Raw genomic sequence first — 23,012 nt, 5'->3', positions numbered from 1 at the left:
TACAAAAGTACAGTCATGACCAGAAGTACAATTTTGCATTGTGGTGTAAACTTATGAAATATACTGTTTCGTGTTCCACATTAAATTTTGAATAAGAATAATAGAAAACGATGGAGGATAAATAGTAACTGTTTTGTACAGTAACAATTTATTTGGTGTACTAAGTTTTGATTTAGATCCAAGAAGCCAATTATGTTTAGTTGTTTTAAAATTTAGATGTTGCCTTTTAGTCCAGATATGTGCCTTCCAATTGAGCTTTGCATTTAAGTGCATGTCCAAGTATTTTATTTCTGTTACCTGAGGGAGGTGAATATTGTTCAGAGACTATAAAATATTGTAACAATGACGAATCACCTGTCTGAATATGATGTTATGTGATTATTAAATTATTGGAAAATAAATAAATAAATAAATAAACAAGGCTGCATATAAATGAAACCTGACTTAAAGCAAACAGGATAAAGAAAAAAGAAGAAAAAAACCTTTCCTTCTGCTTGGATTCTGTTCTGTTCTGTTTGTCTGTCGTCGTCGTCACTTTTCACTGCACTGCACTGTCACTTCTGTTGCAGCGTTGCAGCTGTTCTGTTCTGTCAGTGTCGCTTCGATGACAACAACACAACAACACAACACAGACACAAGTCAAGTACAAGTGTGACTGTGAAGCAACGGTGGGACTCGTCAATCTGAATCTAAACTACCATTTATTTTCGATTTTGAAAACTAAGTACTAACTGACGGCGACAGTCGACTCTCTGCAACGAGTTTACTGCAGGGTATAAGTTATAGCAATAATAATTTGATTTTCATAAACAAAGAAATCGGCGTTTTAATTTTCTACTAGCCTTTTTAATTTGCACTTGGAAGTAAGGAATGAACGTTTAGGTTTAGGTAATATATTTTTACTTTCTGTTGATAACAATCGACTTGCCTTTTTCTGACTTTTTAGTGACTACAGTTCAAAATTATCCTCAAGATGATTTTTGACAAAAGACTTTTAAATGTGACCGTTTTGGGACTCGCCTTCATGCTGATCTTCACTGCTTTTCAGACTATGGGAAACATTGAGGTAGGCCTAAGCCTAGCCAAGTTAGGCCTAGTTGTACCTATGTAATAAAATATAGACAATGCTTGTTTATCTATATTAAGTTATGTGAGTCTTTTTAGCAAATTACCTAGTTTCTTTGATAGGCAATTTTATTTTTTAAATCCACTAAACAATTGATCACTCGAATCTTTTAACTGTCATGTACCTACTAAGTTTACATCACTCTTGCTTTTACAAATTATGATATCTCTATATAAAATAAGTGTAAGATGAGAACAGGACTCTGCATTTAGCTCTTTCCTTCCGATCCTGAACCTTTTCATTGCTCAGACCGCTGTTGACCACTCTCTACCACTGCTTGTTCCTTTGGGCAGTCGTCCGTATCTGTTGGCATAAACAAACGAATGAAAATATTGATTATTCAATTGTTTCATTCGTATATATCGATCGATCTTTTCATTCGCTTGTTTGTGCCAACAGATACGGAAGTCTACCCGTTCCTTTTTTATTATTTTTACATAATTTTTGTAGGCCTAGCTTATAAAAAGTTAACACATTTAAAAGGCCACCGTAGCTAATGAGGGATGGCCCGCTGAGCCAAAATAAAATCTTAAATGTAAGTATAGGCCACGATTACTAGAAAAATACCCGGTATGGATCATAAACATAAACAAAATGACGTTGTTGGCCCGAATCCTATACTAATAGCATTGAACATATGTTTTAGCATATGTTAAATAATGTTTATTTTCGGGCCAAAAACTTCATTTGTTGATGTTTATGATCCTTACCGGTATTTTTCTAGTAATCGTGTTATAGGCTTATATGCACATCAAATTAAAGATCTTTGTTAGTAAAATACAATGTTACAAATTTGAACTCAAACCTAATTGTGATAGGCCTAGTTTTAATGAACCAATATTTGGAAATAATAGCCTTTTGGTAATTTGGTTATTCTATGCGTTCTTCCTCACAATTGATGCGCCAAATATTGACGTAGAATCTTTCGTTTTATGTATTGGTAGTGCATGACGTTTTATAGTGTTATTGTTTGCAGAACGGAACAAATTTTCTGCAGAAAATCTAGTTTTCAACTTTCTACAGAAATATTTTCTGCAAAAAAACAAGTTAGGCCTAATTGTAGAATTTTCTGCAGAAACTTATACAGGTTAAGTGTAAGAAAGGGCCATGTGGCCCTAACTTTGCCTGTGTAAATAGCCTAATGTTTTTAATTAGTTGTTATAAAAACAAATAAATTATAAAAAACAATTGAGCAGCTGGGCTTTCTGTAGCCATGGCCGTCTTTCTGCGATAAAGTCGTACTGTTGCCCGTTCTTTGGGGCATTTAATTACACAGGTACTTTATGAGATGGAAAAGAGAAATGAGGAGGTATTCGGCCACGGACTCAAAAAAATTTTGAATTACAGCTGATCTGTACTGAGACCCGTTATGTCACATGATAGGCGTCAGCCAATCAGAACGCTCGCTAGAGTCAATAGCAGGTGCTCATTTAAGCGTCAGCACTCTCGACACTGCTGGCTTGCTCTGTTTTAAGCTTATTAACTTTAGTTAGTGTACACTTGTATCCAAACACCTTTGAATTTCGGTTGTATAGGGTCTTAGGGTAGAAATATAATTAATAAGGAGGATGATGTCTCATGGTAGGCCTAATTAATTACTTATTGGAGATTGTAGGTGCTGTTCCTGGACTTAGTTGATTTTCAGTAGACTCAATAGAATAGTACCGGTAAACAAATATGAATATGGTTAATTAAAATCTATTTACTGGCTAGGTAGTAAGCAATTTTCCAAATAAAAAGATCCAGAGAGCAGGTTATCACACTGAAAGGGCTGTATTGATTGGTGTTTTACTAAACAAGCAAAAACCATAAATGATACTTGCAATGCAATTATTTGTCAAACCAGCTTATAACTGTACTTTATCAATTACATTATTCACATGCGGTATCTAGTCAAAGCTATCCTAACAAATGCTTCAGCTTGTCACCATAAACAACAAAACCTATAATTTTCCAACAGTTTCACATCATGAAAAGTAATTTTTTATTTACAGTAAGCCTACCGAAACCAACTTGACATTTCAACTTGTGATCAAAAGTGTATTTTCAGTTAGACAACACCATAGACTAACCAACACAAAGTAGGTAGACTTCTCATCCCATTGTAAATTTTGAAGCACGTTTTTCGTGTCTAGTTCATGTACGGTGACACTGGGCGCTAGTGTCGACGAAATTTTGTTTCTATTATTTTAGGGTTAATTTCTTGATTTGTGCTTTACTGTTTGGTTATATAACTAGGGGACAAGTTATTGTTTATGATTAGATCGTATTATTTGGTTAAACGAGGTTTTAAATGTCTGTAATGATGGGAAACAAATTGTAAACAAAACACGACCTCTACATAAACCGTACAGAACTAACAATAAAATTGTCTTCAGCTGTTCCATAAGGATGAGAAATCTACTAAGGGAGTATGTTTTATCTATGACAACACATTAGATATCCTGTCAAGTGTTACTAAATGCTTTTTAGATGTGGGAAAAAGTTTTAATTGTCAATCAATCTTGTGTCCAACTATCTAATCTTATTGTGCGTGAGATTTTTGACCCAGTAAGATTACACATTTAGGACTGTTTTTCTCAATCGTTAGGTTACTCTAGCAGGCATTCCCGGCAAGACAAGTAATTAAAAGCAAACAAGAGTATTTGGTGTACAAAATGGGCAAAAGAGATTATGGATTTGTAAATGTGGTTTATTGTGGCATAGGATTGATGTTAGTTTTCACTTCATTCCAAACTATCGGCAACATTGAGGTAACAAGTTCTATTTAGTTTTATTCAAGTTAACTTTTCATCAGCATTTGAAGTAAGTTGAACATAAACTTTACAACAGTAGTTTGGTGGGAGTTTCAAATTAAAAGGTCACTAAATGTTACAATTTTGTTGAAAAAATTGATTAGTTTCAGGAAATTTAAATCTATTTTAATTGAGTTTTGAGTTGCACTGGCAATAAGCAACGTTTACATGAGGCCCGTAGAGCAGGCAGGTTACCGGACAGGTTACTTGCCTCGAATGTATTTCATGTTACATGGGGCTTGCAAGAAACCTGTCCGCCAACTGGCTTCGTGGAAACCATAGTATGCAGGACATCACATTGTTGTATGCACATGGTACCATTTGTTTATTGTTTATTTTGCTGTTTTGTAGACATCTGTGACTTTCTCAAAAATGGAAGTTGATTAACACGTTCGCTGCGGGTGGGTCAGTACTGACCCTCGGTGATTGCAACCCTCACACGGGTCAGTACTGACCCAAAACCCAAACTGAAGTGCATCATTCTGTTAGTCAGTGCAAGCCTAGCGTCGGTCGAAGGCGGACCTATAGCCTACCACGTTAGCGTGTAGTGTGAGACTTTCTTTTTGTTGTGGTGTAGGTTGGTAGTAAATTTTCCCATAAAATCCCCGTCTGGCAAGCTTAGAAATCAACTTGTTGTCCCGTCTTTCTCCCTCCAATTGGCATTACAATGAAACCGGTTACGTTCCAAGCAGTGCTGCTATCTATGGGTGTTTTAGCACCACTTTTGTCGTAACGCTGTATATCACCCCACGTTATTTGCTATTCGTCAGACCGAAATTTGAAAGCCAATCGCCCAGCAATTGTGCTCGTTCAATGCTGTGCCGCACCAGGGATGCGCCCGCCATTGATGAGCCGCAGCAAACGTGTTAAAACTTAATTCTTTGCTTGATAAATGGATTGAAACAAATTATTTTATCAACAATAATGGTAAATCAGCCTGAAACATTGTTCTGAAACAAATTTGTAATTTTAGTAAAGGTCTGATAGTTAAGTAGGTAATGGCAGTAACAGTGCTTGTGGATGAAAGTAATACATTATTGATCGCATCAATCATATATATTAAAACGTGACAGGGTTTTTTTTATTTCACGATTCTGAATCAACCCCTTGACGGATTTTTGTGTTGAAAGAAAGATAATTTTGAGAACTAGGGAATGTCAAAGCCATAATTTTAGTTTAGGGTTACAGGTTTTTATTAATTAAGTTTTAATTTTTTTAAAGTCTAGCAGCCGACGCTAACATTCTACACTAGCTTTTGGTATAATATCATTTGCTCAACGTAACAGCTGTAAACATTTAGCGTATGTGACACAAATTTAGCATTCGGATAAAAATTACATCGAAGGTTTGACTTATTTATACTAGGTATGTGTATTGCTATAATCATTTATACTTTTATTTATTCGTTAAGAGGGTGACATATTTATTATTTAAATATACATAGTAAAACTTTGGATGATATAATTTATTTTTTAGAGCAGTCTATAATATCTTTAAGTAATAATAATAATAAGTTTATTTTAGTGCAATATGCAATTATGAGATTATTTTATTATTTATACTCTGTGATTTAGTCATTGATTATATGAAATAAGTAAGATTAGGCCTATATAAACTATTTCTGTATAAAATGTAGGTATATAGTCAATGATAAAATCGAGGCTCTCATTTTATGTTAACTAAACTGTTTTGCTGTTTACAAGATGATACTCAATAAAACGGCAGAATTGGTCTCAATGTGTGTAAACTAGCTTTTCTGAATTATATTCAGTTTTAGTTGACCACTCGATTCCCGTACGTAGGACGGGCCAACAGCTTGTATATGTTAAATGCTGAAAATATTTCAGTTTAACTCATTAGGTGGTATTTAACTTAAATCTTGAGCAAACACTCTTGCGACATGTATTCAGCGAGTTCGTTAATCCAAAAGGAGATCCCATCTATGAACCAGATTTAGCATAGTCATTTGAACTCAAAGAGAAAATATTGGAATGCAACTCTTATGGAATGAGCTACAGGTACTTTAAAGCTCTGTATACCTTTGACGCAGTCATATCAACCATCAATTATATCATTTATTTAAGATGCGGGCGCCACTATGTGCGTATTTTAACCCAAATATGAGTGTAGGATGAGTGGCGCGATCTTGTAGTCTTGTTAGTGACTAAGGCCGACATATTCCTTAGACACAGCTGTTAATTAATAGCCCATACAGCTAATGGCAATTAAGGTACCTACAGTTTATAGTGGGATCCGAACCACATTTTTGCTTTGGTATTAACAAATTGGTCTAATTATCAGGATAGTCCTGCAGTTGGTCGTAGGACTCACTAGTGCGGACGTTAATCCAAGGTGTTAGAGTTTCATTTTGGTTGGATTAAATAGTGTGTGTATAAAATGGTGTAACAGCTCACTCTTTTTAACATTGGAATAGAGAGAATTTTATACTTTTGGAATGTATCTTAGGTAATATGCAAATGTAATAGTCTTCATGCATTTTCTTTGATTTAATCTGTAAAAAAATACTGGCAACAATAAATTAAGTGCCATACCTGAAGGGTTATGACTCTTAACTTCCAAGAATAGTATTTTTTCACTTGACACACAACAAAGGTCTGAGCAGCCTGTTTGTTTAACAAAACCTGAGCCAACAGCTGATAATTACTTAGTAAATGATAACCTCTCATCTAAATTGACTTCTAATTCGTCCATGTAGCGTATGTTTGTTTCCTACTGTACAATGTTGACAGATATGGAGTTTCAATGTAATATGGTTTGACATGAGTGATGGTTTTTAATGTTCGTGCAAAAATTCTCAGCCATCCCAACATATAAGCATGAAATGTTATTGTGAATCAAACTTGCATTTAACTTTAAATTGAACAGTTCTGTCTGCATTTAATCTGAGGCTTCAATGAAAATTATTGTGAAATGGTTATTTTTACTTTCTCCTCCTTCCGGTACCATAGTACATGTATGGAGAAAGTAGGCCTATTGTTTTCGTCAAAATTTTTGAGTTTGAGTTTTGAGTAGATATATCCGTTTTGGGCCCCCCCTGGTCCAAAAACATGTGGTTTTCGAAGTGATGTCTGTGTGTGGGTGTGTCTGTGTGTGTGGATATACGTACAGAGCTACAGACCACACCTGTGGTCCGATTTTGATAAAATTGGTACATAGGTACTAATCTATGGTATCTCCAGCAGTTTTTTTCATCGTTTTGAAATTTTGATTTTCAATGATGATTTTCTCTTTAAAATCCATGAAATAACGGAAAAATATAATTTTCTTGAGAATGGCCCAAACAATTTTGATACAAATTTAGTATGTTATAGCCCTTTAAATTTTGAATAAATGGTATAACTACCATTGCTGTAAAAATTATGGCTCAAAAGTTATTATAAATTAAGTTATTTTCCCATAATATAACCAAAAATCTGATTAAAAAACCGGTTTTGCTTTAAATTAGTATGTTATGGTCCTTATAATTTGAAACAAAATAGTGCAACCTCCCATTGCTGTAAAATTACAGTTCCAAAGTTATTCCAACTTTTGCGATTTACCCTATAAAATGTTATGGTCACTCCCACCGCTTACCCATGATAATGGTTGTTTACTAGCTAATGGGAGAAAGTATGTGTCAGATTGCTGATACCGCATTTAAAGTATTTGAGTTGAACTCATTTGTATTGAGAAAATCTTCTAATCTTTAACTTAATTGGCTTCATATATGAAGGGATTTTCCTGTCTTTGTGGTGATAGGTTCAGACAATTCCCTCATGAAATTTTCAAGGCCATCCTGTTTGAGATAAGTTCAAGGACGTTTAACTTCCTGAGTTATTTCTTTGCCACACCCATCACACACTTTAAAGAACTTTAGTCAGAGAAAGAACCAAAGTGGAACTCCAAATCGGTACCTTTAAAAAAACCTCCTAGTAAACGTTGTCCTATGTTTTTTTTATGTTTGAGAAATCAGTTGGAAGATACAGAATACGATTTTTATGGTTTGTTACATCAACGATTACATCAGAATCCAACAAAACAACAATTTATTAAGAATAATACACTAATACTATTTAACTGAAGTCTAATATAAACAATTAAGCAAAAACTTGTTCTCTTTAAAATATTATATTTTGTACTTTTGTTTTCCAACATTCTTATATGACCCATCTACTTATATTAGCAGTGCAGGCATGCCTATAGATTATCAAGTGTTTTTACGCATGACGATTAACGACGATTCAGATTTTGTGTGGAAGTTGATAATACTTATAAACAGAAGTCCGTCTTTGTTCTATTGCTATCTTTTTAGGTTGCTGCCATTGAACTTTAGAGTGGTTCTTTATCTTTGGAAAGATTCAAGTTGTCCTATATAATAAATTGGTTTTAATTTTAAAATTTTTAGAATTGTAATGTTAATTTTAAATTTTGGTATAGATAAACTTAAATAAATAAATGAAGGTGATGAACTATCCTCCTATCAAATTTATTTCATATAGGTTTTTTTAATTTTTTTTTTAACTATTTAAAAAATAAACCACTTCAATATTTGCCCTACAGTACAGCCAGAAATTTTCTTTGATTTATTTTATACACATATTTAATCCATCAAGAAATTGTATACGATTTCATGGGTAAAAAGGTGTTTTTAATAAATGTTTTGAACAGATTTGGAACTGGTTACTCATACGGCCAGAAAATTGATTTGCCGGTTTTACACTTGACCTTAGTTAGCCAACCAGATTTCACACATTTGCCAACATTACTGTGGAAATCATAACACTGAAACTAATCAGTTGGCAACACTTACTTAAACTAGCTACATTCACCAGCTGAATTTTACAGCTGTTTCTACTGGATTGCAATTCCAAGCGAACGAAACACATTTAAATTCATACGAGGAGACCGGTGTGCAAATTTTGCCTAGTTTAATAGACTGAGTCCAAAACTTATTTCCGATGCAAAATGAATCCAGTACAAAACCCATTTTAACCTTTTCAAAATTATGTTTGGTTATCTATGCATACTGTTAGAAAGATATTTTCCTGTAGATGTGCAGAATCCCTTTATAAATTAAAATAGGCTCAAAAATAAGCACAAAAAAGGTCAGCATAACTGGATATTTGAAAATGGACTCCATAAACCAATTAAACGTGAGGGGGCGAACCCCTTAAGAAAATTACCCTTTTAATTATCATTTGCAGGTTTGCTAGATCATAAGCTTTAAAATGACACCTCGATTTTAAAAACGGACGGTAGGACGGCTGGAAAAGGGATGTTACTGGGCAAACCCTTATTGTATTAAGTATAGACTATAGATAGATTGATTATAAACAGATATTCATTAATTTAAACCAGTTGCTACGCTTTGCCACCCTGCTAGTCAGTGTGCATTGCTGTTTTGTAAATAAACACTTAACCAAGCTCTAAATTGCTTGCTCACGTTTCACAAACGTGCAAAAAAGTATCAATAAGCTTAATAACCCAATAGCAACCACAATCTTTATGACTACTCATTTAAAATAGGAGATGACTTCTAGAACTCTGAATAAAACATAGCTAAATTTTGTGTTGATTTTGTAAAGGAATTTTGACTATTGTTGATAAACCATATTGTTGCTTTACATTTTTCTGGTACCCATATATTTGGGTCGCACACAATCATAAAAATAAATATTTTTTGTTCCTAAAAATCCAAATCGACAATCAAATGCCCAAATACACCATATTTGACTCAAATTAATTTTTTCCTTGGTTATTTAAAACATTTATGTGAACTGTGTAATAGGTATGTCATCACAGAACTTTCTAGTGTTAACTTACTAAAATTTTTATATACAAATATTTCAGTGTTAACATTGACTTTATCTAAGACGTTTAGTGTATTGTGTACAACTTTTTCCTCTTCTTATTTTGATTTCCAATAATATTTAACTCGAACATCATCATTCACTGTTTCCAACTTCCATTTGACCCGGTTTCGGTCCAGCAGTTTTGGACAGAGTCCAAGTGGTTTAACAGTGTTTGTTGTGCCTCACTCTCTGTGTAGGACAACTGGTTGTCGTTCGACCTTGAACCGGTTGTCTGACTCTTACTGAATACCACGATGGTCTCTCCTAATACTTCCACTTTCATTCTAGTGGTCAGCATATCTTTCACTTTCACTGATATATTGACTTATGGATTACTGTTTCCATTGACAATTACCTAGACAAATCAACATGGTATTGGATTACTACTTCAAGGTTTATAAAAGTTCGGATTGTGAAATTCGTTTGAGTATTGTAAATTATTAAGAAAAAATATTAAAATGTGAGAGCAGTGGTAATAACATTTATGATTAGGAAACACATATCGATTCTAACTAGGCTATTTAAAAATTAAATGTTTAGAGTGTCAGGTCAAATTTTTTTCATTTTGTTGGATTAAAATTTTATCTAAAGTTGGACTAATTATGCGGATAAGATATAAAACCAAGCTTACAACCCAATAATGATATTTCTTGTTTGCTTTAAGACACTCATGTAACTCTTGAAGTTCATAAATTGTTTTTTAACCAAATACACTGAAAATATTTGGAAACTTATAAAAATCTTTAAGCATATAATTAAAATTTTTTTAAGTACCATATGTATTTTACTAATATCCACCTGTAATATTGCGGTTGTTTTAAAATTTAAATCCACCCAATTAGTTATTTAAATTTTTTTTTTTAATTTTTTTACAAAGAATTTCTTAGAGTACCTACTAGAGAGATTTCATCTTACAATTTTATGAGGTTGATATCAAAAGATCAGTGGACCAAGATCTAGTGTAATTTTAATACTCTTAATCGTTGCCACCCGAATAACGAAGACTGTAATTTTCTGTTGTGAAATATTTGTAAACTTCCGTTTGAGATGACAGTGATTCAGTGACTAGGACTAATGAAGCCTGTAGAGTCTCATGTAGAGCGAGTAACGACCATAACACCAAATTAAGTGTTACTTTCCTCATTCCTAACTTTCTACGGTCCTCGGTGAACGTCTAGAGTACTTCAAATAAAAATTGGCAATCTTGAGTTTGACTCCAGTTAAATATTTGTCTTTTGTCAATTGTCTAAAAATTCTTGAAATTCAAAATATGTGATTTTGAATTGATTTTGAATACTTTCAACACAAACAAAGAGAGTTGGATAGGATTTTATTTAAAAGAATTAATAATATATAATTTTTCTATACATTGTATACAATGAGAGTATCTAAAAACTTTCATGTTTGGTCTCCAAATAAAACAATACTAAAATGCAAAAAAATCTGTTTGACATTAACCAAACTCTACCAGACTTTTAACTTGCGGTTTTAATTTAAAATAAAATCTCATCCATTTATTTAGTTATTAGCAATGTAACTAATAAATACAGTGGATAAAGTACCTACTCAAAACAGTGTACACTCGAACATGACTCAGACTGTCATCCAAACTTTACTTATTCGGCTGTTGTTGATGCTTTGCACACTTGTTTGTGTTCCTCTGCACGTTGTTTCCTACTTGGCATGCTGAAATTTAAAAGTTAAATCACCTTAAAAGAGATAAAGTAAAGATATGTTGTAACTATAAAATCAGTTAGTCAAAGATTGTTTGGAAAATATTTCCAAAATATAACACTATTTCTTTAAATACATGTTCAACGATGAAAGAAATTTTTCTTTAAACCTTATTAAACTCTTTAACCTTTGTTTAGCTTCTTACATTCATTGAGCATTGTGACAATGTTCAATATTATTAGTACTTTGAAGCTAAAGCTCTGTGTGTACAGTAAAGAAACTTTGCTTAGAATTAAATAATGTACCCGAATTTATTATTGTTAATTTCCCAGTAATTTTAAAAATAAGACTAATTGCTCTGGAGACTACTCCAATATAATTCAAAATACCCGACTTAAAACCCCCATTTTCTACTAAGTGAAGGAGTATACCTCATTACACATCCATTAGGATTTCTTCAGAGAAAATTTCTTTTTCGGATGCAAAATTCACTTTTTCCTCAAGGAATTGATATTCCCGAGCAGCCAGCAAGTCATTTAGAACTTTTTCTTAGCAATTAAATAGTTGGTGATTGTATCCTTTATAAGAAACTGCATGGTCCAGGTTGCGACAGAGGTTAAAGAGAAAGGAGTAATATTTTACACCGTTGCGGCAAACCTGCCAATACAACAGTGTTACTTAACTGGCGAGTAATGTGTGTGTACATATTGGATGTCTACAGCACAGTCAATGGCTTAACAATTGCGTTGATGAATTCTGGCCTTGGGTTATATCAGTTTGCAATTTCGTGCCCAGTTTACAAATAAAAAATCTATAACATGTCAAAGAAGAGCAAGAGTCTAGACTTTCTTTTTTCACATTATAGCCTAAATAGAAAAAAATAAACATTAAATGTACAGTATTACAAACAAAATAAACATTAAACAAATATTACAAATCAATTGTATTTTCAAAGTAATATGCTTGATCAAAAGCTGTTAGTTGTTTAACTCCTGTTAACTTAGTTGAATCCAATTAAACCTGAAGACCTTCTGTTAATTAACCAACAGTCCAATTAAAATTACAGTTGTTCACAAACAATTCTTTCAATAAATAATTGTTTTTTTAACTACATCTTAAAAATTCCAATTCCAATGTTAATAATGTGTGTTTGCTTTGCATATTATTTACTATTTATTACAAACAGTTTTCAGTCAGACCCGGTCATGAAAATTTAAAATGTTAAGTATTGTGATTTATATCCCAGGAAAAAGAACAGTTCTAAACCTTAACAATAATAATCCTGGATTCCATTTTACATTATTTTGTCCACATTCACCAATTATTGTAAATATTGGCTACGATTGTTATTAATAGTTGGCAAGCTGTTGATAGGATTGTAGCATTGACTTTTGTTACTGAAGTAGACGTTACTTTTTTTGTTACTGAGATAGTTCGTGTGACATAAAAGAAGCTATCAAACAACATTACAAAATAACATTTGAACATCATTAAATCACCATCACCAACAATGAACTTCAAACAAAGAGAAGGTATCAGTTCGACTTGGTTAAAAAGGCTGTGTACGTGACAGAAGTCAAGAATTTTTATCAGTGCGAACTGTCAGTGTCCCACTTCAACTACTGTACATCCATTTTGAAGAAAAATTTGATGGAATGTCTAGTTATATTAATAGTACAAGATTGTAGCAACACCATTTAGTACCTCTCTTGATTTGGCAGTATTTGCCCAGAAAACAATGATCACAGTGTTACATTTGACATTGTGGGTGTATCACAAAGGCAAGCAAGGAAAGGACAACTTGTACTTTACAAACTGAAAGATAAGTCGTTGAAGTCAAGGAGGTAAAGTTTCTAAGTGTAACGAGGCTGTCCCAATGGCTAGCGGCCAAATGCAAATTTTATTTCGCAATCTCAAATCTTTCCTCAAAATCTCAAATCGATTAAAAAAAAAAGTAAAATGAGTATAATTTGAACCTGGTCGCAAGTAAAGACTTAACTTGGACTAATAATGAAAATAAAACCAGTTTGATGAATAATTTAAATTTGATGTTTTTAAACATGTTTGAGGGGGAGGAGTATACACTCTATTCCATTCATACTTGGCTTAAAATACCTACTTTGTATGAAGTTCATTGTTGGTGATGGTGAGTTAATGTTGTTCAAAGGTTTATTGCGGACATTTTCCATCACGATTGTAAACAACAATACACAACGTTTCGGGATCTGGATGTGTTAGTTAAGTTTTTTCACCTGAGGACGGGATCAGATTCCAGATCCCGAAACGTTGTGTATTGTTTTTTACAATCGTGATGGAAAATGTCCGCAGTAAACGTTTGTACTTTGTATGGTTGCCATTTCATTAAAAAGTATTAAAGGATACATTTTATTTTAACTGAGTTAGGTTAGTTGTGATTTTATTCATCAGGTCTCTCTTACCTAATGAACTTTTGACTCAGTTCAGCTTATCGGTAAGACAAATTTGGAAATACGCAGCAGCAAACCTGCAGACTAAGCAAATTTCCATTTACAATTTGGATTTTTGCTGAAATATTGCCTTAAAATTGTAAGATTTTTTAAAGTAACATTAATTTTAACGAGTATTTACAACAGTTTATTTATTCTCCATAAGACTAACATATAAATTTAAAGTTTAACAGTTTTTTTTAGTTTTCTCTTAACCATTAGATGTACAACAAAACTCTTCAATATATTACATAGGCTATTTGTTTCAAGCTCTATAAAGTTGTTTAGAAATAAATTGCAAAATTTTATGTTTCGGAGGTCAAAAATGGGATACAAAAATGTTTAACCCATAAAACCAGGTTCCCATAGTTTGACCTATAAATAAACGTAGGTTTACACGTTTGTGACAAATTTAATCAAAATCAGATAATTTTTACTAGAATTATTGTGCAAACGGACACATACTGTATATGAATTGAAACTGATCGTGTTTTTAGCCTCTGGGGACAATAAAATAAATGTGTAAATTGGTCCCGGGTTTAGGTCTTATTATGACACGGGCACAGTAATAGCATACAAGGAAGAAATGAGCAGTACGTCATATAACATCATAATTTTTGTTTTTTGTTAACATAATTTGTCATATATATTTATTATTTGTTTTACCTTCAATATCTTGTAACACATTGTGAAAAACCACCACTAATTCCTTTTTCAATTAATTAAATAAGTATACAAATCACTTCTAAATTTAGTTTTGTTAATTTTGACATAGAACCTCATGCAATTTAGTGTATGACTAATTATTGATAATTGTTTCAACAAAATTACCTGAAATTTTCAAAAATAAGGTCCAACGGTTATGGGATTTAACCGTTTTCTAATCTCACATAATCTAAAGCCCAAGGCCCGGTTGTAGTGGTGACTACTTTACGCTGATTCTGAATTCTGATTCTTACTTGTAACTTCACATGAGGTACAAAATGCTCTAAATATACTTAAGCAATTTTACCAAATAGCGCAGTTCCATTGTGCACGATACAACAACTATTCCATTGTTTGGATGCTCCCTCCACATGCATGCTTGATTCAATGTCTTGTTTGTTGTGTTATAGAGTCTAAAAGTGTGTAACTGGCTTAAAAAGTAGGTTTATAATAATTGTGAACAAATGAAAACCTGAAAAATTTCAAGAGAAATAGTTTAAGACCACCATGTAGTAAAATGTATATTTTTTGCAGAAAACAGTACTGGACAGCATTACTCGAGATGATCCTACGTTCACTGGTAACGGCTACACTAGCCTGGCCATAATCTACACAGTGTTTGCCCTGTGTAACTGGTTGGCACCTAGTCTCATCAGTGTACTAGGACCACGAGTCACCATGTTGCTGGGAGGGATCATATACCTGTGAGTACAACTGTTACAGTACCTGTTACAAAGTAACTGTTAAACATTAGCTGTTCCATAATCTACACAGTGTTTGTCCTGTGTAACTGGTTGGCACCTAGTCTCATCAGTGTACTAGGACCACGAGTCACCATGTTGCTGGGAGGGATCATATACCTGTGAGTACAACTGTTGCAGTACCTGTTACAAAGTAGCTGTTCCATAATCTACACAGTGTTTGCCCTGTGTAACTGGTTGGCACCTAGTCTCATCAGTGTACTAGGACCACGAGTCACCATGTTGCTAGGAGGGATCATATACCTGTGAGTACAACTGTTACAGTACCTGTTATAAAGTAGCTGTTCCATAATCTACCCAGTGTTTGCCCTGTGTAACTGGTTGGCACCTAGTCTCATCAGTGTATAGACGAGTCACTATGCTGCTGGGAGGGATCATATACCTGTGAGTACAACTGTTGCAGTACCTGTTACAAAGTAACTGTTTCACTGTAGCTGCTCCATTGCACTAATTCCACAACACCAGTTACTATCTCACTCTTTTTTCACAGGTTGTTTATCGCCTCGTTTCTCTACCCACAAACCTGGCTGTTGTACGCCGCATCTGGTATGCTAGGTGCTGGGGCAGCTGCCATCTGGACGGCGCAGGGCTGCTACCTCACTCTCAACAGTGATGCCAACACGATATCCCGTAACTCTGGCATTTTCTGGGCAATGCTGCAAAGCAGGTGAGTTGTTAACTCCTAGTCGTAATATGACTCTATCATTTTCAGTGACTTTAAATGTTGCTCCGACTCCATGTAATCCCAATATTACATTGTGTGACTAGGCAGTAAATGGGTAATGGTAGAGATATACTTTTTACCAAAGGTTATATTTTAAAGGAAAGTCAAGCGGCTGATAAGATTTTTTTTCAAAAGGGATAACTGTCAAGATAATTCTCTCTCTGAAGAAGTTAAACATTAGAACAATGCTTTAGGGTTGTGTTTTGTTTGTGTTTATCTATTACCAATGGACCCCATTTCTATTTCCTTATGTAGTTACTGGTGAGCTAGCTTAACTCATCACGTTTCAAATTCCATAATTCAACAATAAACTCAATTTGTAAATGTCATAATTGAGCTGGATCACCACACAATGCTTAAAATTGCTTCGGGTAAATTAACCACACCTTTCTACTAGAAAGTTTTATTTTTAAGAAACTTAACACGTTGACTGCGCGTGCCGACTTTAGTCGGCGTCCCCAGCGCTCCCAGGTGGCGCGCGCCGACTACAGTCGGCACCAGACCAACAGTAATATATTGAGTCAGTGTGAGCTTAGCCTCAGACGGAGACGTTATAATCGTTGCCAGCCTGCCAGCTTAGAATGCGAGCTTTACTTTGGTGTAGGTTGGTACTAAAATTTCCCGTAAAATCCCGTCCGGCAATGCTTTTGTCCCGGTTTCGGGGATTTTTTCTCTTCAACCCACATTACAAAGACACTGGATACGGATCCATGCAGTGCTGCTACCTTTGGGTGTTTCAGTGAACTACATCCACTCTCGGGGTAACGCAGCACAGTCACCACTGCTCTTTTGTGATTCGTCAGACTGAAATATTTGAATGCCAATTGCGTTCGCTGATTCGGTTGCGCGCCGGGGCTTCGCCCGCCACTGGGGAGCGCCTGTAAAGTCGGCGCGCGCAGTCAACGTGTTAAGTGAATTTTGGACACTATAAAGTTTCTGTTTGATACAACATGTCTTTCTACAGCATGTTCCTGGGCAACACGTTTGTCTCACTGGTGTTCCAAGGAAAGGCTGAGATAGACGCTGGGTCACGCCATCTCGTGTTTACCGTGTTGTGCGTGGTGGCAGGCCTGGGTGTTGTTGTGTTGGCAGTACTACCGCGGCCACGCACACACGATGGCGAGTGTACGCCACAGACCAACGAGGGGCCTCTGAACGCCCTCAAGTCTGCTGGCTCGCTCTTTGTCACCAAGGAGATGCTGCTGCTGTGTGTCACTTTCTTGTACACTGGTCAGTCTAATAGACTATGTTACACAAAGAGATATTTGATAAGTGTCTGGGTGAGCACTACATATTAATTTCATTTCAATCTTTGAGTTGAATTTTAAATTGTAACTCACAAAAGAGTTGTATAGGCTGTTAGTATTTTTAACCATCTAATATAAAAACATCCATTGGGAAGGCCGAAATTGAGATGGACTGACCAAGTATTCAACGACATCAGGACAATGGGTACAAATGTCAACTTGGCAGAAGACAGAGAAGGCTGGAAGAGGCTGGTACACGAGGCGAAGAATCAACTGAGATTTTAGGAGCCACGGCAGTAAGTAAGTAAGTAATATAAAAACTAAATTAGTCGTTCAATACAATATCAAAGTGCAAGTTGTATAATTTCCATATGTTGCAGGGTTTGAGCTGAGTTTCTACTGTGGCGTCTACAGTAGCTGTATAGGGTTTACCAAAGAGTTTGGAGACAGTGCCAAGACATTGGTGGGCATGTCCGGCATCTTCATAGGAGTGGGAGAAGTGCTTGGTTAGTTCACTCAAACTTGGTGTTTATTGGAAAAATCAGGCCTTAAGGGGTTAAGAAAAAAGGAAAACAATCTGTCTTGAGATTCAATTTAATAACAAAATAAGAGACATTTGGTTGATTTGCATTTTTCTGGTAATAAGATTTAGTTCTGCTAATTTACTTGGGTTGGTTAATTAAAGGTTAAATAAGGCTTGGTACATAAGGGAACAGTCAGCAATATTTAATTTGTGTGAAGAAAATATTTTACTTGATCAGAAAATGCCTGTAAAGTTTTAATCCAAAATTTAAACAGTAACTAGTAAATTAAGATAGATTTCATTGTAATTTTCTGCTTTAAAAAGTTTAGTTTTCATCAAAAGCTTAAACAAATTTAACTGCTAAGCCTTATAATGCCATTATAAAAAGGAGAGTGAGCGTTACTTGCTTTACGTGGACGTAATTTGTTCAGTAACACCTCAAGGATAACACTTTAGAAGAATATCTGACTGCTTGTATTAGTGTGTTGTGTTTCACCTGTCTTCTATCAATATTATTGCCTTGTATTCATCTTAAATACTTTGAGTTTAATCATAGCCTAAGCCTAACACAAGACAAAAATGGCAATGCCTCAGTTACGGCCTACAAAAACAGCTGTTGCACTAATTCACAATGGAGCATCTGCACAATGTTTGTGTTTACACGTTATATGGCAATAAGCCGGCCAGTGCGACGTGGCCACACACCAATGCCACGGCCTTGTATTAGAGAAGGCTATGGTTTAACACATCTTGCAGGGTATTTATTTACACTATTAATATTGCCTTAGCCTGACTAAAATAAGTTACTTTCTAGACCCTTGTTTATGCTGATTATCACCTCATGACATAATAGTCCTGGTCCTGATGGGTATGAGAGGTTGTATGTTTGTCTTGCTCCAGGTGGCGTTGTGTTTGGACTGATGGGTTCTCGCACAAACCGCTGGGGCAGAGATCCCATTGTCATCTTGGGATTCATCATCCACGTTGTCGCTTTCTTCAGCATCTACCTCAACCTTCCCAACACTTCCCCCTTCGGTGAAACAGTGGATAAGGCGCATATTCAGAGCAGGTTTGGTTAAAGTTTACGCTTATTGTTTGTTAAAGATGTAAGATTTGCCAGTGATGAAGAAGTGAAAGGTTTTTTAATTAAACTGATGTTTTGTTTAGAAGCTAAAGAGTAGAATAATATGGATAAAAGTTATTGGGAATCAAAATGTTAAAACAGGCGATTGAAGTAAATGAAAAATGTCATTTTTTGACGACAATTGAAATGGATAGTTTTCAGGATGAATTAATTCAAACCTTTTGATAAGACTTGTGGTTCTGCAAGAGTTTATGCTAACAACTCTAGTTTATTAAAAAAAGTTTTTGAAGTTGTAGGTGTGTGATTTTTATAAAACTTTACTGCCTACAGGAAGTATACTGCTTGCCTGGTAATCATAAGGTTGTCGGTTTCATCCTGAGAAATGTGTGTAGCTTTTTGATAGTCGGAGGGCTTTTAATAAATGGTCCTGACTAATGAAACAGCTAATAAGTCAGTAACAAAGCTACAAATAATCTCACTTCATTCTACAATCATCCTTCACCTACATTTGGGTTAAAATACGCTCCTAGATGGCGACCCCATCTCAATTGATGATAATAATAATTCTTAGTCAGTAAAAAGCTTTGAAAGGCATTATCACCTTTCTCCAACTTGGTTTTTTTCATTTCTTGGTTTAAAATTTTCCCATATTCTCCACAGTGCGTTCCTGGCGATTCTGGGCAGTCTGATGCTGGGTCTAGGAGACAGCTGTTTCAACACCCAGATCCTGTCCATCTTGGGAGGCATGTATCCTGATGACAGTGCTCCAGCGTTCGCCATCTTCAAGTTTACCCAGTCTCTCTCTGCTGCCGGCAGCTTCTTCTACAGCAACCAGGTGACATTAATGTTTCTAATTTATTACCTATCGAGTGTCAAGAATTTTATCCTAGATATATGAAATAACACCTCCCATCAGCAAACCTGCAGTCTAAGCGAATTTCCATTTACGAGGTTGGATTTTCACTATATTCACTTAAAATTTACAGATTTATCTTCAATTTAAATAACTTTAGTTTAGATGAATTTTAAATTTACTGTTTAAAAAAATATTATTTTTGTAGCCGTTTAAGTAAAAAAGTTTTGAATGTAACATAGTTAGACATAGACATAGACATATTTTATTTGCACATAACATTCTTTACATGTGTTACATACAGAATAGGTGCATTGTCAGAGTTCGAATTGTCAGAATATAAAAAATAAAATAGTAATCAAGATGATAATATAATTAACAAAATTGAATGATAAAACTATTCTAAACTAAAGGGGCATTGTGAAAATCTGCAATTAAATAAAAGGCTCTGTCAATTAAGAGTTCACCTATTTTATCTTTAAAATTATTTTAATTTAGCAATTTATAGTTTGCAGGCAGCACATTGTACAGCCTCAGCCCAGCATATAGTGGACTTTTTTCATAAAGGGTCAAGTGGTGCCTTGGAAATCTAAAAATGTTTTCATTTCGTTTAAAATTATTCGTTTAAAATTGCAATCATTCCCCTCTAGTTTGATAATCTACGAGATTGCTGTCCTGAATAAATATTTAACTGCCATAACAATCCCTTGTAATTAACATATAACCTCTAGAAACGTTAGCCTGTAACATGCTGAATGTTCCTAGGTGGGACTTTACATGCAGTTGTACATGTTGGCTGCCTGGGGGACTGCAGGGACACTGACGTTCTGTCTCGTAGAGAACATGAACAGACAACTACGAGCATACACACCATCAGCCGTCGTCACGGCGAGCAACAAAGACTTGGCTAAACAAACCTAACCTCAACTAACCAACACCTCATAGCACAAGAGAGTACGGTAGTCCATAATGGTTTATAATCTACGTCAACGTAGAAGATGAACAGTAAGAAATAAATCTAAAACCGGCCAAATTGAAGACGAGCTGCGGCAATTACTACTTTATGTGATCATTTGAATCTTGTATGGGAAATGAATAATCAGACTACCTGAAAATAATGACACCACATTAAAATTTGCCAAACAGTTCTTGTTGAATAAACATAACATTTTTGTTGTCTCACAAAATATTCCAAACATGAAAGTAGACTTTCATCCAAGATTTTTGTAGATGTTGAGAAGTAGTTATCGTTTGTCCTCAGTACAGATTGAAGGTGAATACAAATATCAAATAGTAAAACATCACTCTAAATAGCTTTACAAAATAATACAAAGAGCATGCCTAAATCGCCTGATCTCTTCAGCAATGTTGTTGATTTAAATCCTGATTGTAACAAATAAATCCTGATTGTGGTTTAAGTGAGTCGGTGGCTCAGTCGGTAGCGTCGCAGACTTTGGGCCCAAGGCAGCGATGTCGTGGGTTTGGATCCTGGTCACTGCCACTAAAATTTATCAGTACAGTTCACTTTTGTACTGTACCGGCTCACTCCTTGCTTTGCTGTAAACGTTCCACGCACAGGCGCTTAGTCTATGTGGACGGGCAAATGCAAGGTCAAAAGAGGCCGCCAACCTCTTAAAAAAAAACAAAGTTTTTTTATCCATAAACTATAAAACTATAAACTACTACTGACTCACCCTGTCTACAATTATCACCCTGTTTTGGTTGAAGTTTGGTATGTTAACACCGTCTTAACTTGAGATCTGTTCTGATTGTTTTACCAAAAACTGGTGAAGATTAAAGGCTGCCATCATGAATGATATTGATATTATTGGATGGATGTCTACTAAGTATCTAAAGTCCATCCATCAAATATCCTCTGTTTCATCAAAAGTGAGGTTAATGGGTTTATTTGATAAACACTTTTGATTTAACTCATGCATTTTCTAAACGTTCCTCTTAAAGATTAATTGTTTACAATTAAAACATTTAGCGTTTTATATTGAGACCCAGACCAACAATTATTTCTTGTGTTTACCATTGTATAAGACTTAATATTAGTTATAAATAAAGGATGTTATTTATGTCTTCCATATGCTGTATGTCATTTGTAATGTTATTGTGCATATTTTATGATTTATGACTAAAAGAAAATTAGTGCATTTTGAAGAATAGAAGTCCCTTTATGTGTTAAGTGTTAATGAAAGATTACTTTAAAAAAATAAGAAGGGAAAAAATACAGAGAAGGAAAAAAATACACATTGGTTTGGTTTTAGAATCACTAAAGAGTTGAGTAAATTTATTTGCAATCTTGTTTCTAGGTAATATAATAAACAGTGATTTATTCAAGTTATGATAAAATATTGGAAATATATAGATAAATTTGTTAGTTACCGGTACCATTTAGATAATCCATAGTTTTGTTGTATTGTAAATAAATAGTGGTACAATTCATATACTCCTGATTAACTGCACTATAAATGATATTAGTGCCAAAATACATACAGCTAAGAGTCAATGATCAAACGTATTTGCAATTTATTTGAACTGTTTCAATAAGATCTACAAAATTATTTACATATTGGCCCGCAAAGTCATTGGTTCCTGGGCTGTATTAGTGCTCAATTTTATACATCTTAAAGGACATTTCATTCATGTTTACTACCTCTGAATGAAGTTTCTGCTATTTCAAGTGTATTTGTGCAATCTTAATGTACACTTTAGACAAACTATTCTTATTTAATATATTGCAAGATTTTATACTCTTTGTATTATAGTTTTATATTTGGTTGTTAGTTTTAAGATTCTTATGTCAAGCTGTAAATAATAATAATACGATGAAAACTCCAAAGTAGCATTTAATTCCTATTGTTGAAACTGTTTGGTTTTTATTTGTAGCAAGAAGTGTGTATATTGTTAGCGTCTCAGACTTTGATGCGGGAGGGATCAGTTCGATTCCCAGCCTATCTATAAATCATATTATGGGTTGGGACTACTTTTTCTTACTTTGGACTGTGTTTGAATTACTTTTACACAAAATACCACTGCCGTATACACTGACAAAATTTTTTTTAAATTTGTTATACCGGTACTCAATATTTAAGACATTCTAAGTCACATGACTGATATAACACACTGTCTAGATTTTAAATTTTTAAGCTGTATTTTGAAATTTATGATTACTGTGTTATTTTATATTTGTTTTG

The 23,012-nt window shown here is 34.4% G+C and overlaps 1 protein-coding gene across 3 annotated transcripts; it reads left to right on the top strand.

Moving 5' to 3' along the window:
• The first annotated feature begins 644 nt into the window (after positions 1 to 644).
• On the top strand, positions 645 to 22,657 carry LOC129000839 (UNC93-like protein MFSD11). 3 transcript variants are annotated; one of them, XM_054427884.1, is made up of 8 exons: positions 645 to 1,066; positions 15,152 to 15,321; positions 15,869 to 16,045; positions 17,067 to 17,332; positions 17,730 to 17,855; positions 18,773 to 18,941; positions 19,617 to 19,791; positions 20,575 to 22,657. In XM_054427884.1, exons 1-8 carry the CDS (start codon positions 974 to 976, stop codon positions 20,728 to 20,730), a joined length of 1,332 nt encoding a protein of 443 aa, XP_054283859.1. In that variant the 5' UTR covers positions 645 to 973; the 3' UTR covers positions 20,731 to 22,657. The 3 variants fall into 3 exon arrangements, with proteins under 3 accessions (XP_054283859.1, XP_054283857.1, XP_054283858.1); XM_054427882.1 differs by lacking the exons at positions 645 to 1,066; positions 15,152 to 15,321 and adding an exon at positions 15,359 to 15,479; XM_054427883.1 differs by lacking the exons at positions 645 to 1,066; positions 15,152 to 15,321 and adding an exon at positions 15,489 to 15,623.
• The last annotated feature ends 355 nt before the right edge of the window (positions 22,658 to 23,012 follow it).

Source organism: Macrosteles quadrilineatus, unplaced genomic scaffold, assembly GCF_028750875.1.
Source record: "Macrosteles quadrilineatus isolate MER2022 unplaced genomic scaffold, UCM_ALF_1.0 Scaffold_8__2_contigs__length_117827958, whole genome shotgun sequence".
NCBI lineage: Eukaryota > Metazoa > Arthropoda > Insecta > Hemiptera > Cicadellidae > Macrosteles > Macrosteles quadrilineatus.
This window is presented reverse-complemented; position numbering and strand designations above follow the sequence as displayed.

Excerpts from the sequence above, each read along its gene's own strand:
- LOC129000839 (XM_054427884.1), top strand. The coding sequence starts at position 974 with ATGATTTTTGACAAAAGACTTTTAAATGTGACCGTTTTGGGACTCGCC. Across the intron at positions 17,856-18,772 it reads AGGAGTGGGAGAAGTGCTTG|GTGGCGTTGTGTTTGGACTG; the intron begins GTTAGTTCACTC and ends GTCTTGCTCCAG. Across the intron at positions 18,942-19,616 it reads AAGGCGCATATTCAGAGCAG|TGCGTTCCTGGCGATTCTGG; the intron begins GTTTGGTTAAAG and ends TATTCTCCACAG.